Here is a 16,123-nt window from a genome sequence, read left to right as displayed (position 1 = left end):
TACGCTGTTGGGAGCTCAAAACTGCCCACTGGCGAGCCCTGTCACAAGCCACTGTCTTCCCTTGCAGGAATAAGATCATACTCATTCACAGCACTGAAAATCACTGGTATTTGGCTTCACCTTTTCCTATACTACTCACGCTGTTGGGAGCTCAAAATTGCCCACTGGCGAGCCCTGTCACAAGTCGTTGTCTTCCCTTGCAGGAATAAGATCATACTGGGCTTCTTGTTTCATCAGCCATGAACCTCAGATCAATGTTCTAAATAAAAAAGCGTCAAGTGAAATAACCTCGTGAATCTCGGAAGCAGAGATCGCTTTATCCTTAGGCTGGCGTAACCAATCGTCTCCCTTACCAAAACACGTGAGTGAGCCAAGAATAATCTGATACCAGCATTTAACACATAGTTTTGTATGTGACCGTTTGTGATTCCCAATATGTACACTTTGGGATAAACCTGACCTACTGCTTCACAGGTCAACTTTACTGCGGTACATTATGTTGCTGCGTTCACATTCTTTTTCGCCGCTGATGATTTCCAGTCAACCAAACGTTCAACAGCGAGGTTCCTTATTACGCGCGCGCGCCTTCTCATCCGTATTCTGCGTGCATTCATGCGGCACAGCGCTGGAGTGGTGATCAGCAACAATGCAAGTGCTTCGATGATTTCAAAAAGAGTCACTCCGGACAAACCCAGGTAAAGTCCAAATGTTCCGCCAATGGATGCAATAAGGTTGAAAATGTTCGCCTGCTCACCTTCACTGATAACGCGGACTCGTGCTGCGTTGGCATAGATTGTTATTGCCACCAGATCACTTTTTTTTGTAATATTGGAAAATCCGGTGAGTGATGGAGGGAGATCAGTCGGAATTTCATGTCGTTGTATTATATCGGCTTCACTGACGACTTCTTCACAATACCTGCCGCACAACCAGTAGCGTTGTATTTCGTCGGTCAGTCTGATCACCAGGGCTACTTTCCAGGATTTTGGAAAGTTTAGGCTCAGTATCTGTGAAGTGAGATTTTCGTGATCAAAGACATTCAGGTGAAAACTGGATGACATGAAGGAAGATCGACGATGGAAGACAAATCTTCTACCGGTCAGCAACAAAGCAGAAATAAATACTGATTAGACACTCAATGATGACAGCTTTTCACGTTTTCTCTCAATGAAACAGCATGTATAAGTGACCTTTGAGACATGGCCAGCAGCCAGTGTGGTGGCTCAGTGCAGAGATTAAAGCCTTTGTCTTGAGCAAGGAAGTCCTGGATATTAATTGTTTGGTACCGCGACCTTTGGAATTTAAAACAGAGTTGGTGAAGCGTAAACCTCGAGCTCGATTGCCTGAAGTATCTTGGCTCATGACTCGTGAGACTAAATGTATCGACCATAGGTTGTGGATTTGAGTTTTCAGACATCTGATGAGCTACGGAAGCTCCGCAAAGTGTTTCTAGCAGCTTTAACTGGCTTGATTTGTTGCCGATTTGATGTCGATTTTCGACGTATCATTTGCAAGTGCAAACAACTCTCCGTTTTTCCCACACCTATTTTGTATGGAATGACGTGCTTGGTCAGACGGACGTAACACCATAGATACGCCCTCAAATATAGCTCTGCAGTTATGGAGAAAATTAAGCGATCAATCTTGTGCTATACTTGAAACAGCATACCAATGCTACAAATGCATATTAGCACTGTTTCAAAAGAGGACGAAATAGCTAAGTTCAAGCGCCTCCGTGCTAGTAGGCTGGTTCATTCCTAAGTTTACACATGTCTCATGTGCAGTTATGTTTTCCTACTCAAACCTTCGTCCATTTTTACGCGTTACAAAAAGCGTCAATATGGTACAACCTAAAACCAGAAAAAGTATGGGCGTCACAGACTGACCTCGTCACCGGTCATAGAGGCCACACTATCATGACAAGCAACGCGCCTCATGAATAAATCTGATCCGGGTTCGACGCCTGGTGAAGGCGAATGACAGAATCCCAGCTTCAGTAGTTCACTTGCCATTCTCAGTGGAACCATGTAATCTTCGGAAAAGCAGCGGCAAAGACGATACATCACTTTCTGACGATAGTACGCGACGCAATTGCTTTTTGTGTAGCTCAGTTCAAAGTAGCGGCGAGCGAATCCACCAGACATGATGTAACTGGAGAGTTCCAGATAGTTTTCTTTCGGAAATCGACGTTTGCATGGGCGGTAGACTGAAGTGAGCCGTTTATGGACCTGTTAATATAAAATCAGATTATCTTTTAAAGCAAAACATATTAGGGCAAAAATGTGATTTGGGAATTCTAATCATTAATTTACGGTATTTAACAACCTGACATGAGGCGAACTAGTGATGCTGTGCAGTATTGCCGTCTGCTGAAAATGGAGTATAAAATGTGTGAACAATTTTCTGTTGATGTGGATCATAGTTCGGCCCTGATAGGCTCCCGAATGGCACGGTAGATATTCACCTGACCTACTTGGGTCAAAAGAATGTGAAATCTTTTCCGCCGGTGACATAAAAACACAAAATGTCGTGCGAACAGGTGAAGTGCAAGTGATTATCGCAGGACACTCTACATGAAGTGTGTTGACATTTCCTTTCCTCGTCAGTCAGACGCGTTTCTTCCTATGTTAACTTGCGCGACTGACTGTGTCAAAAAGATTCTATTTGAGAGAATATGCAAGCTTTCTGGCGAATAGGACGTCCAGTCGAGCATTGTTTTTAGTCACAGATATGCACGTTGAATAGCAGCTTAGTAGCCGATTTCAGTGGTTTGGGGACGTGAAATGCTGATGATTTTTTATCACAGCCACGAGTAAAAAACATAAAATACAAAAAGGAAAGGTCATCATCATCATTCCTGACGGCAACACCAGATGAGAGCGCGAGTTCTTCATAGCCTCATAGTCGAAAAAGAAGGAAGAGATTGGGCTGTGAGGTGGATTTAGGGCTAGTCCACTACAAAATTCCCAGATGCGTACACCTCCAGTACTCAGTCTAGATAGAAACTAACAGTATGAAAGCCATCGGCACCGATTTAGCCGCCATATCGTACATTGTCTCCAGCCAAGCCCCGGGAAGGTCACGTGGACCCCATCCTGGAAGTTGGACAGCACTAGCGACACCCAAACATTTCGTAACATGCTTCATTCCTTTCAGCCAAGCCAAATTGTGTCCACTTTTAGGTTTTAACCACTTCAAAGTATACACAGAAAACAGTGCTCGTCTCAGCAGGCCGAAAGTCGGTGTGCGTAAAGTGTGGCCTGAATCACTCAGCTCAGCGAACAAACACACATTTTACTCATGCAAAACTGTCCACATTTTGGCAATCGGCAGTCTGCTTTCGGCAGATAACGAACGGAATTACATATTGCGTAGGTAAGCTACTACAGTGTGTAAATTTTGAAGCACTTCCTTAATGAGTATGACATTCTTTCAAATTGAAGCAAAAAATATAGGGCCTTATAATAAAAATTGCGCATCTTTAGCAATACCCCTGCCAATTTATGCTGGTTTGGAACTTCTTGCAGTGAACACGGAAGCACATTCCAAAGCAGTGTGTCTCTTAAAAATGGCCACCCATAATGATCAATTGAATTAAACCCTCAAGAAAGATCAAAGCGATTTGGCCGATTCGAGGGTTGACCGAACATATCATTTATTTTTTCATTTGCTTATTTATTTATCCAGGTGACCATTTATTTATTCATTCGTTTATTGGTTAGTTAGCTGCTTGCCATTCTAAGAGGACAAGGCTGCTGCGACTGTCGTGAGATGTTTTTAAGAAGCCGCGACTGACGTGCACAATGCCGTTGAAATCTTCATTCGTTTAGACTCCGGGCTAATTTCGGTCCAGCTATTAGCAGATGAATTATCGACCTAAAACACACTCTGTGAATACGATTTCATTTAAGGAGCTGAATGTACTGGGGGAAAGACGATAGCCACTACCTGTTCAATCATTTGATGAATAGGTAAGGCATATGGCATCTTCCACGATATTCCGACTATGAGGTGAAACTCAGCGGCCCAGCGTCTCTGGCCACCACTACAGCTACAGATCAGTAGTGTCTCGCATGCTGTCTGATATGAGGCAGCTGTTACTCATTCGGACGACCCCATCTCTGACCACGTATCAGATGTGTTGATCCGATTTGGAATGTTCTATGTGAGAGATGCCACTTCAAAATGAAGCAGTTACCGAAACAGCATGCGCACAGATTAGTAGGTTACTCTTTTTTCATATCAACCACTCACATTGGATGAATCGCAGATTATCTTCAGTATTTTCCTGATCATGGGAAAATTAGTTCGCATCATGCAAACCTTCCATAAACATCATTAAGAAGTCATAGGTCCACTTTGTTCCTCATAACCATCATTCGCTAGCTAATTTTGTAGTTCACTGGAAACTGTGGAGCTGCACGAAAATTGTCGGTCAGCAGATTATCGTATTTTCCTGATCATGGGAAAATTAGTTCGCATCATGCAAACCTTCCATAAACATCATTAAGAAGTCATAGGTCCACTTTGTTCCTCATAACCATCATTCGCTAGCTAATTTTGTAGTTCACTGGAAACTGTGGAGCTGCACGAAAATTGTCGGTCAGATAGGAGATATAATATGAATACATTTCGGGCATAAAGTTGTTAATTCATTGATCGCCTGGTTGACTTACGTGTGCATGGGCGGATTCTAGCTGGAACACTAACAACGCGGATATTTATTGATCAAGCTCCATGAAAGTGAACGTTTGTGGGACGGCTCTTAGCACTGTCGTAAGCATCGAAATCCGAAAAGATCACAATCCTCTTTAGTTCGAACTAGGAGCAATTAAATACATGGATACCAAGAGAAGTAAAAGCGAACTAATTTCTGAAAGGTCCTCACTTGCCCATGAACCGAACATTCTCGTAGGCCATACTTGCACATTCCAACAAGACGACTTGATCTTCTCATTATTACCACCAACATTATCAGGTGTATAAACCGCTTAATTGTCACGTAGTGGTTATAGCTGCCACAGTTTCGTTCACCGATGATTCGGGGGATGGGGTAGATAGCTACGCATTGTTGGCGGTAGCCGATACCCATAGCCAAAAGCTGGAAACCAACACCTTTCGAATATCCGCTCCGGCAGCGCTTTTTAATGTAGAACGGTTTCATCGACGGTGAAAAAATTCTGAAAATCGTATCCTGCCAGCACGCGGACGATAGTTTTCGACAATATCAACTGGCACTGACTGCCTTTCGTCACATATGTTGTCAGGAAACATACGTCAAATTTCCATTGTTTGAAAAGAGTAACAGGATATCTCTAGTACCAATGGCGAAGCCATCCCTAGGAAGTTCTGAATTACTGTTTTCAAGGCTCCAGCTAGCTTCAAGGTCTTCTCACTCACGATATTCTTATTGATTTGGAATTATCCGTTTTCTTCTCTCCGATGTATAAGGCCCCCCAACTTTGATCTGACATGGTTGTCATATCTTAGCGGTTGCCTTAACCGATAAAATTTGAATGTTGGCTGTTGCCCACGCCATGGTGTCATTTTCTGGTGACATTCTTTACCGCCGTATTGGAAGTATCACGGTTGCTTGTGTCACTTTAGCCTGCGCAAGCGCCATAAAAGTTCGCAACTTTACTTTCAATGTTAACTTCCTATTCTTGCTGAAAGAAAGCATCGATCAAACTAGCCAAACCCACAGATCACATGGTTCTAAATTATGCATTATAAACAATTTGATATACCAGTGGCCACCATACTAAAAAACGTCATCACCATCAGCTGTAAAAACCGCATAATTTTCGCAAGATGGTTCTAGCTACCATTATTTCGTTGGTGGGGTAGATAGCTGCGGTAGCCGATACAACTAATGCGTAGAAAAGGGTTGTCAGTGGACTTTTCACTGACAGGGAGGGGACAATGCTTCGAAGACAATCGCTTGGATGCGCGAACGCCATTGAGGGCGCGACTGGGTCAGCGTCTGCCAATAGCTGTAACAATGTATGTGTCCCGTCTCGTGGTCCCCACCCAGGGAGACGGCAATGAACAGCACAGTTGAGTTTACCAGGAATTACTTTCATAATTCTGTGCCAACGTATGTCGTTATCTAACAAACCGGCATAGATTGTTAGTAGATTGATTGCCATTCACTGAATTACCGCATGATAACCTCAAAAATCGCTGGCAACCTGTCTTCTAGGTGTTCTTACGAACCTGATCAAAAATACAACTGTACCCTGATATATAGATCAAGTAGCGAGTGATGTCAGTTTTTAACGGTTCCAAACAGCTCAGCCACACTGCAAACCTATTTTGTATTGCGATGTGTTTTTGGCAAGAACAAGCAAGAAAGCTACTAGTCGTGACCGAAACATTATGGAGAAAAAATCCAAGCTGTCTACGGCTCGAACGCCAAGCTGGATCATCCCAATAGCGGCCGTCGGGGTGAGAGCACCATGCGCTGTTTCGGAGGTACAGTTTTCAACATCTTCAGTCAAGCACAGGAAGCTTAACATGAATCATTTTGATAGTAGCCTCAATACGTTCCACAGCATTCTTCACTCCATTTCCTGAGAACAATCGTTACCTACTTCTAAGTCTTCACTGGTTCAGAGTTGGTAAGGAAATCGATGCTTTTATTGATAGACGACAATTCCGTGGCTGTAGATGACCGCGCCGCCACCGTTCCTAGCAGTGAATATGATGCTTGGATCAAACTTGTTATGACTAGGGATACTTTGTGCTGGGGTGTATATCACGGGCTAACAACTAACCAAAGGAGCTCTACTACCGGGGAAACAGCCTAGCTTGTATTTTCGTAAGCTGCTCAAGATTGGCCTGACGGTTAACCAGTAGTCCCCATTATGTCGGGGCTACAGGCTTTTTTCAGCTACTCGGAGTAGTCATTGGTACGGCAAATATGCAACTATGCAGTGGTGATCCGGACTGGTAGCCATAAAACACAGGCATATTTGAACTTCATCAAACGTATCTGTCAGCCTTTTTTACCTAGGGTTCATAAGCTGTCTGTTTGGTAATAAAAAAGGTGGGATAGATGAGATGGCGTCTGGAGAGAGGTGATGTAACACAAGTTATCGTCTACAACTGATGTTTTCTGACACTGCGAATAACATAATGCTTTAGATATATACGTACTCTGCGCTGCTACATGGAACCGACATGCATACATAGTTTTTGTTTCTTGTATTTTAAGAAATGACAGTGAGTAATAGTGAAATCGAGTACAAAAGACCTAGAGTTCTGCATTCAGCCCTTTTCCTACCTATCTAATAGGCTTTCAGTCTGGAACAGCTGGTGACGTAATGATACTTCACTATAGTTGAAAAGTGCTTGAGAAATCAGGAGCGACTTGATCATTAGGTGAACTGCCTAGGTTCTACGTTTGAATAGTATATCCATTTAAAAACCGCAACAGCGTTGGGCAGAGCAAACAAATGAAAAAAATGTGTATCCCGAACTTACAAACTGATTTAGGCTGACACTAATTGACTGCCCGTAGCGCACGCCGAACCGTGCAGCAGATCGACTACTGCTTGTCTTGTAGATGTCGTCAGTAGAAAAGGAGCCATCTTCTTCGTTTTTGGCCGCTCGGCTAATCAGTATGTGAAATCCATCCGCAGCTACCGCCTGTCGGGCATCACGTCTGCTTGCTTGTGACTGAGGCTGTCTCAAGAAGAGCCGGTCATCCCAGGACTGAAAGCAAATGTCCTTTTGTTTACTGTGGCCGGACATAAACCACATACAAATGACTGAACATGGACTGGCATATTCATCATTCCAACTACTCCCAGGGCCATATGAATTCGGCACTGATTAGAGGAAACACTGCACTATTCTTATAACCCACTGCACTTTCCCAGTTACTCTGGACCTTTCGTTATATGTTTGCTTTATGTATGCTTTGTGTGATGTGGCTTATAGGCCGACCGTCCTAGATAAGCACCGGAATAAGAAATTATGTGATCGCACAACTGATATCTAAGAAATTCCATTACAGTCCGTTTCGTGTCAGGTTCCTCAGCTAAAATCAGCTAGTTCTAACTGTGTATACTGAGAAAAATCCTCAAGAAATTGAAAAAAAACTGACTGACGAATTCTTAAGGCTGTGCAAGCACTGTCAGTGAACGAGAAATCAGACTGAAGAAGCATGAGTGTACTCCAAAGATTGCTCAGCGAAGTTCATTGTATAGTTTTGAAATAGCTGTTTCATCTAGCAGACTGGTCCAACTTTAGCCTAACACTATCGTCATTTCCTTTCTTATTGTAGCCTTAACAATAAAATGGGTAATTTCACATCTCACACACTTTCACCGATTTTGAAACCCGAAGTCCAATCTAGCAGGTTTTGAGATCCAACAGGTGCAGGATGCATTAAAACAGGTTATACGCTCCATCCAACACAAAACACTTCCTTTATTGCAAGTGTATGGCCCGTCTCACGCTCATTCCTTAAAGCCCCCCTGACGAAATGGCAGCCGATCGTCGTCATTCAATTGTAGGCTAAATATTCGCTCGTCACTCTACGGAAAGCCAATTTATCGCTTGCTCGTTTTATCAACTAATTTGTCACGAGTCACTTTGATCGCCAGCCGATTTGTCATCAAACGAAATGATCTTGATGAGGTTTATACTCTATCACCCACCACCTAACTTCATTCAGACACATTCCAAATGGGGCTTCTTCTCTTCATCTTATTAGTTCTTGGGAAATTAAGAGCAGCGATGGTCCTGATATGTTCATCTCTTTCTTTACTCTCTTTCTTTACCAACTTTCGACCAACACAGAAAAGCACATTCGTTGTATTTCCCAACGTCTGCCCTCCCACTAATTTGTTGGTTTTTCGAATGCACGACTGTTATTTTGTTGCTAAGTGCATCTGTGTGTTATCCATGCATTTAGGGACATCAGCTAGAATCCAAGTCAGGTCGGATTTTTGGTGCTTTGAACAAAAACTTGTGCTAATAAGGAAGACAGATGGAAGGACACGGATGTGTAACGACAGGACAAACTCATAGACCACTAATGCGCTATCAAGAGCAGAATTCAGCAGTCTTCAGTGCTATTTGGTGTACGTCTTCGTGAGAATGCCTCTAGAAGGTTAGCTAGGAATGGTTTTCAAAGGAGAATCTGGGGCTATTTGTCGGTGGACATCTATTCCTTAAGCAGAGTACACTTTTGAGAGTTGTTGGAGGTATGGACAGTATTACAATCCTGAATGTTGGACATGGATACTTGCCAAAGACAGTGTACTGGACTCCTTCCAACCCACACTCTGGTTCACAGACTAACTTCTTGTTTGTATCATGGCACCAGCACTGACCATATGAAAGCTCAGCAATGTCCGAGAAGACTATGATATCGTACTTGACTTTCTCAGCTGAGCATTTGATGCCATGTTTGGCTGTTTTTCTACCGCCAACAGACTGGTGATACGTGTTGCTTGAGTGCAAGCACACTCCGTGGGCATTCCAACGCTAGTGCAATCACGAGGCACTTGTATGCGTAATAAGTTGGTCTGGTGATGACATTTCTCCGGAGATAAACTAGCCTCGGCATAAAGTGAACTGGCGATGAACTGGCAATGATGAATTGGTGAAACACCGGTGATTTAGACCATTATTCATTACAGTGTATGGCGGATTTACAAAGACAATCAACATTGTACCAAAAAAGCAAAAGCCACACAAGCAAGGCGATTGAGTGTAAAGAATACTTAGATGAGACTTATCGCCAATTCATGGACTGAAAAAGTGAGTTTTATATTATTACTGATTTTCTATTCAATAAGCTCGGTCGGAAAATATATTTCTAGTGAATTGTGTTTTGACTGATACAAATAATTCCAGATTGAGCGTGACTTATTCGATATTGATATAGTGATTCATAATTCAGGAATCAGGTGAGATTTATTAAAAGTGGGGATGATACTGTGTTACCGTCATTCAATGTCACACGTCAAGGCAGTCTTTTCGTCTTCTGTTCGGGTGTGGGTAAGTGGAATACCGTTATGTTCAACATCAGAATGAGACTTTGTCTTAAATATTTCTACTCCACTTGCTCGCACCTCGATATTTGTAATCTTAATGACTCAGAGCGTTTTGGTAGGTTTCAGGTGTCAGAGAATGCACTCTCAACTAACCACCCTTCCATTAAGTGAGTGCATCTCAAACAGATGTTCCACAGCATGATTAAACAGTTTTCAGTTTTCTTAGAGCCTTCTGGTATTTTACAGTGATCTCCTCAATCACATTCGAACCTTTCAGAAAAAAACTCGTGGAATATTAGAAACTTCTCCAAATATCATCATCATCATCATCCAGCATGACATCAGTGTTCAACACCGATGCTTCACTGCCGTACAACCATGACTTATTTGAAAGCCTTATTGTAAAGAAAAGAAAAGAGGTGGATGGGGGAGGGACTTAGTGCTAGCTTAACACGATCATTCCGAGGTGCCTACACCTCCAGACATTCACTTAGGCAATCTATATAGAAACTGACAACAAGATCGCCACTGGCATCGGTTGGCAGTGTCTCCAACCAGTCACAGTGGGGATCACGCTGTTCCCATCTTGGAAGGCGAGTAGTACCGACAGCACCCAAGAATTTCGTGGTCTCTTTCATACTCCCGTGCCAAGTCATGGGTTGGCCGGTTAATTTGTAAATTACTCTAAACGAGTACGAAACATATATACTGTGCTCTGTTCACCTGATATTCTGCAGACAACACTCGATATGACAAAGAGATCATGGGGTCATAACTGAGGATGACTCAAGCCAGACTAGCCATAAAACTTTTTCGGGAGACAATTTTTCTAATTAAGAATTCGCCTAGTTCACTAATAGAAGTGGTTGTCGGCTACATCAGTAGAGGAGGGATAAAGATGTGCTGAAAATGTTTTTTTTTTCAGTTAAAAGGTGCACAGTTGAATCTTTTACACAGTGCAATAATTGGTGTACTGATTTAGAGGTACGAGAATTGTTTTAGAATTTGGAATCCTATTCGGATGCCCATTTTCCATATTTTTTAGTCACCGAACTTTGCGTACTAGTCACAATATACTGTATACTGGTCCTACTGGAATTACGAACAAAGGCAGACTTCAAAAAGCAAGCTGAAAACAGTAAAAATGAAATTCAACGATTATTCTGTTACCTGCAAAACGGGTGGACGTGTCTCAACGCTTAACAAGGCTGGTTGTGTTTTACTGGCATCGTATGGTCTTCTAAGCACCAGATGCAGTCCGCGCGCCGAGCCCGGTTCTTTGATTGTAGACCTTTTGAGCCGAAGCTGTCATGAGAGGTTCCATGGATAGAACAAACGAACAGTAGCCATTCATTTTAGTCGGAATGTATGGAGACATTACAGCGAATAATTTGAATATTATCTGTCAGGTGTTATTTACAGACTTACCTGGTAAGCTTCGTTCTGTTTCTCTCAGGAATAGTGCGAATTTGCACAACGTTTCCTTCGCTATGCCAGAGTATTCCGTTTTTTGGAAGAGTTGCACTAAGCAGGTATGAATTGCTAACGAGAACTGTTAGAGCTCGATTATTTACTGTCACTCCCAGAGGGCACTTTTATTGCGTAAGGACCATTTCACAATATTCTGATTTAGGTAGCCGTATTTGGGTTACTCTCACTCGAACCATCTTCGTCCTGCCGTAGCGTAATTATCCTGGTTAGTTCACAAAATGGACAGCACTTACTGGAGTCGAGTTTAGTTCTTATTGAGGCTCATCAACAGTGCCCATTTTTGGTTGTGATAGGAGTTGAACACTGGAAATCTGGCATGCGAGGTGAGCATGTTACCAGTTATTTAGGTTAGTCTGGTACTTTCTTTCTTTGCTGTAGGCTAATTTATGCACCAGCAAGCATTGCTAGGTTAGTCTGGGTCCTGTCACACACTCCAACGTAAAAACAAAATAAAAAGTTCGGGTGTAACAGCCCTTCGGTGACTAGCTGCCATGCCGCCCAAAGGAAGTACGAGGGCTGGGATACCCAAGGTTTCCCAAGCCTAGACAGGGGAAGTCGAGAGACGGAGATCGGGTTCGAATCATGGACCTTCCGGTCGGTCGCGCTCTAACCACTGATCCACCTCGCCCCAAATTATATGGCCTGGAGCACTACCTATAATTCAAAATTGAAACTTAACAGAAACATCAACGATCGCATCACCACTAAGAAGCAGCTACGGCCATACCAACACTGAGCGAAAGATGAGCTTCTGTGCTACGGATTCGAAAGAGAGATGAGAGATGCAGAATGGGTGAATTTGTAAAGGAGGATAGTGTCGAAAGTCTAACGCAGATACCGGTAAAACAGCTAACGACGTATGAATATACCGTACCGTGGCACTGATCTGGATGCCAACGGTGCAAACTGAGTAGAGCCCAAGGGACTGGGTAAGGTATAATGAAACAACCGAGTAGTAAGTGGACAGATTTAACAGCACAGTTGGTCTCTCAATTCTCGTGGATATTCACGGTGATGTATAGGGCTTGTCTGGTGCGTTTGATATGAAACCGAATGTCATTTCCGCAGCTTAGCACTGATTTCCATTGGGACGCAGATTTAGCATGGAATTATTTCAAATAGATTTCAAATGTGGACCCGATATTTACTTTCTGATGACATCAGTCAGCTACAACTTTTAGTTAGATCAGACCTATCACTTTCGTCAAGACCACCATCCAGGTTCACTGCCGTATAAACTCAAAGAACTCGCGACATTGATTTAATTGCGATAGCTTAGTAGCCGCTTTCGTCAGAATTCCATCCAGAGAAGCCAGATGCACCACCACTCACCAGCATCATCACCACTGACAGCAATACAGCAGCATTACGGACTAGTGCTTAACTGTCATATAGTCACGAGGGAAGAAGACCTTAGTAAAAGATGCAAGTTAGGGATAGGTACGTCGGGCTAAATGCCTTTATGTCCCCAGGGAAAGCAACCAAAAATAACGTGTCTAAATAAACACAGATCTGAAAATCGCTTTGGATTAAGACACAATTAACCCAGAGTTTTTCGCGAACCTCAACCAACGTTAGCTCAGTGCACAAGAACAGATATACCTTAGCTTGGCAGTCCTGCTAAGAAACAACAGCGTGCCCGTCACTTGGCTCGGTTGAATACAATGTCCTGTAAGGTTTCCAACCAGGTGCAGGCAGGATCCCTTGGGTCAAAGCGAAAACGATCAAGCGAAGCTCCCACAACACTCAGTTTGACTGTAGCTGTTTTTATTTCACGCTGCCATGCCATGGTTTGTCTCCAGTGAACCTTTCGAGAACAGTCCCTTTGAACGGACAGCGCTTTTCTGACTAAACATACGTAACACATGCGCCAGCCACGTCAGCCTGTTAATTTTTATCTTCTGCTATAACGATTCAGATTCGTTGCCGAGTCGTCGCCTGCTCACCAGTGCTTTGCGTACTCGCTGAATCCAGTTAGCTGTTGCTACGGCAACTGCGGTCTCAAGGCCATAGAATTGCAAGGTCCAAATCTCTTACAGTTGGGGTTCGAGATGGCTGAGCGGCAAAGGGAAGATCCATGGTTCGAACCGGACTTCTGCATCTCTAGTGCTCTTGTATAAGATTGGGCAATCTGACATTATCTCAGCCCTCATTCTTCCTTTGGGTGACATCCGGGAACCGAAAGTGCGCTGTAGTCTTGTATCCAGGGCCCTTTAGTTCCCGTAAAAATAGGTTCTGATGCCATAAATGATACAAGCTGGTCTGTTGCGCTAGCACCCTGATTATTCACGCAGTCAACCATTCCATTTTGGAATTTTGAAGGAACGTAAGATGATGGAGACCTTCGAAAAAAGGAAGTTTCACTTTGAGACGATAAACACACCAACAAATGGGATCATTTCCTATATCCTGTGTAAAGTACTTGGGGCGGACAAACAACCCTCAAACAACTAGACGATCCTATCCGCATTATCCAACAGTCAACCATTCCATTTTGGAATTTTGAAGGAACGTAAGATGATGGAGACCTTCGAAAAAAGGAAGTTTCACTTTGAGACGATAAACACACCAACAAATGGGATCATTTCCTATATCCTGTGTAAAGTACTTGGGGCGGACCGGACAAACACAAACAACTAGACGATCCTATCCGCATTATCCAAGTCCATTGATCTCTCTCCAGACATGATTTCTTGAAATGTTTACTCAATTGAACAAAAAAAGGAGAGAGGAAATAACCCTGACGAACTCCACAATTTGTCAGAAGGCTTCTGAACAATTCATTGTATACTTCAACCCAACCGGGGTATGAGAATGAAGGACGCGAAAAGTGTTTACGAAATTCAAAGACGTCCTCCTACGGTTAGGAATATCTAAGAGGATTAATCTTTCAACACCATCTGTCACCACCATTATCACCGCGTTAAGACTTAACATTCCACCAAGGCGTGCTTCCAATCTTATATGTGCATTGAAATCTCCTGCCATATATATATATATATATATATATATATATATATATCCGCTAGCTAGTAAGGATGTCGAGAGCACAATAGAATCTTGTGTCCGAGTTTCGGGATTGCAACAGATGTCAGTCAACAACAGCAGCTTGTTGGTCGACCTATCTAAGAGTTCTTGGGATAAAGGCTGCAACAAGAAAATGAGAACTAGGCCTGAGCAGTGAGCACAGAGCGGTGGATGTGTGCTTCGGTGTAAGTGCCAATTACATGTGTCTGTAGGTGGGATCTACATAAGAGAATTTGCAAAATGAGAGAGGTGGGGAGTTAACAGATAACGATGAAGAAAGATAAGAAGGGTCAGAACTCGCACTATTTCGCTCATCTGTCTGCTGTGTGTAGTAAATAAAGCGACCCGGATGGTACCATGACGTGACGACCGACGAAACATGAATGTACTTGTATCGACAAAGTTTACGGCTGTATGTGGGCGAAGGGATTACCGTGGCATCAAAACATAGACAGAAGGACGATTTGGGTACTCAAACAAAGTATTTGGATCAAAGGTCCGACCACGAAGCAACGATGGTTGGCCCAAGACCACTCGAGTAGCCCACACACACAATGCATGGGTATCTCGACCATCTAGTGATATAAATATCGATTACGTACTTGAAAGCAGTAGTATTTTGATGGATGATCAAGAATGACGACCTTCCCTTTGGGCCAGGGTTCTGTTTTTTCCAACATTTTAAGTGGATCAGGCATTTCTCTGGACCAACCAGAGGGTAGATTTGATTCCACGTTCGACACCCTACTCACCAAACGAGGATACTCATATTTTGACTCCCAGTGGCGTTCTTCTTGGATTGGCATGACTGCTGTCGGAGCTTCCACAGCATGCTCATCGAGTTCACAAGTTCTCCCATCATATTCACAGCTGACCAAAATATCATTCCAAGTCCACGACAGACGACTGCGATTAGTATAGAAAAATCCCCGAAAGGAACGTTTTACTCGTTGCCGCCAATAGCCTTCCGGCAGTGCCCAGTTGGTATCGCGATCGCCCGAACGAGCTATCCAGAAGTCCGCAGAACCTAGGTATCTGAAAGAAAACGACATTCAGAAGAAAGAGGAAAATAAAGTTCTCGTTTAAACTACAACACAAAACCATGATTTTTTACCAGTGATCAGTGACCCTGATTGATTCGGTTGTGTCATGCAGCCAATGATAGGTTCGCATCACTGCTTCACTGCGTAGCTCCCACTCACAATGGATAAATAGACCTATTCATGACCAGTGCACAGAGTGAGCCATCGTCCTAAAACCCTTAGCCTTCTCATCACCCGCGAAAGAAGCTGTAGCAGCTGCAACCACCGCAATTCAGTGCATTGAACTAGTTGCTGTCTGTTGGATATGACATGTAATCATCGGCATTCCGGTAAAACGCACACACCAAACGCCGCACGTTGCATGCCTCTTAAAAATCTGAGCCGTTTGCACTGTCGTCCGGCCATCCTCTCCACACATTTCGTTTGCTCAGAGTTGCCTACGCGTACGCATCTGCCTGTCGCTCGGCTCAATTTATTCAGGCAATCCAGAATACAATGCACATCGGCACGTCTTAGAAAGTGACACTGACCCGAGTTGGATCAATTGTTGGC

The 16,123-nt window shown here is 43.3% G+C and overlaps 1 protein-coding gene across 1 annotated transcript in view; it reads right to left on the bottom strand.

Annotated features, from left to right (window-relative positions):
* Positions 1-245: 245 nt before the first annotated feature.
* The window catches only part of T265_06312 (hypothetical protein), a gene marked incomplete at both ends in the record, with an annotated part of 22,474 nt that continues 6,596 nt past the window's right edge, over positions 246-16,123 (bottom strand). Inside the window, 4 exons of the mRNA XM_009171539.1 lie at positions 246-1,007; positions 1,887-2,228; positions 7,486-7,716; positions 15,131-15,563. Of these exons, the coding sequence (XP_009169803.1) occupies positions 495-1,007; positions 1,887-2,228; positions 7,486-7,716; positions 15,131-15,563 (1,519 nt within the window). The remainder of the gene's footprint in view (positions 1,008-1,886; positions 2,229-7,485; positions 7,717-15,130; positions 15,564-16,123) is intronic.

The sequence above is a fragment of the Opisthorchis viverrini genome, assembly GCF_000715545.1.
Source record: "Opisthorchis viverrini unplaced genomic scaffold opera_v5_127, whole genome shotgun sequence".
In the NCBI taxonomy this organism is placed as follows: domain Eukaryota; kingdom Metazoa; phylum Platyhelminthes; class Trematoda; order Opisthorchiida; family Opisthorchiidae; genus Opisthorchis; species Opisthorchis viverrini.
The sequence above is the reverse complement of the archived record's forward strand: the minus strand, read 5'-3'. Positions and strand labels throughout refer to the sequence as shown.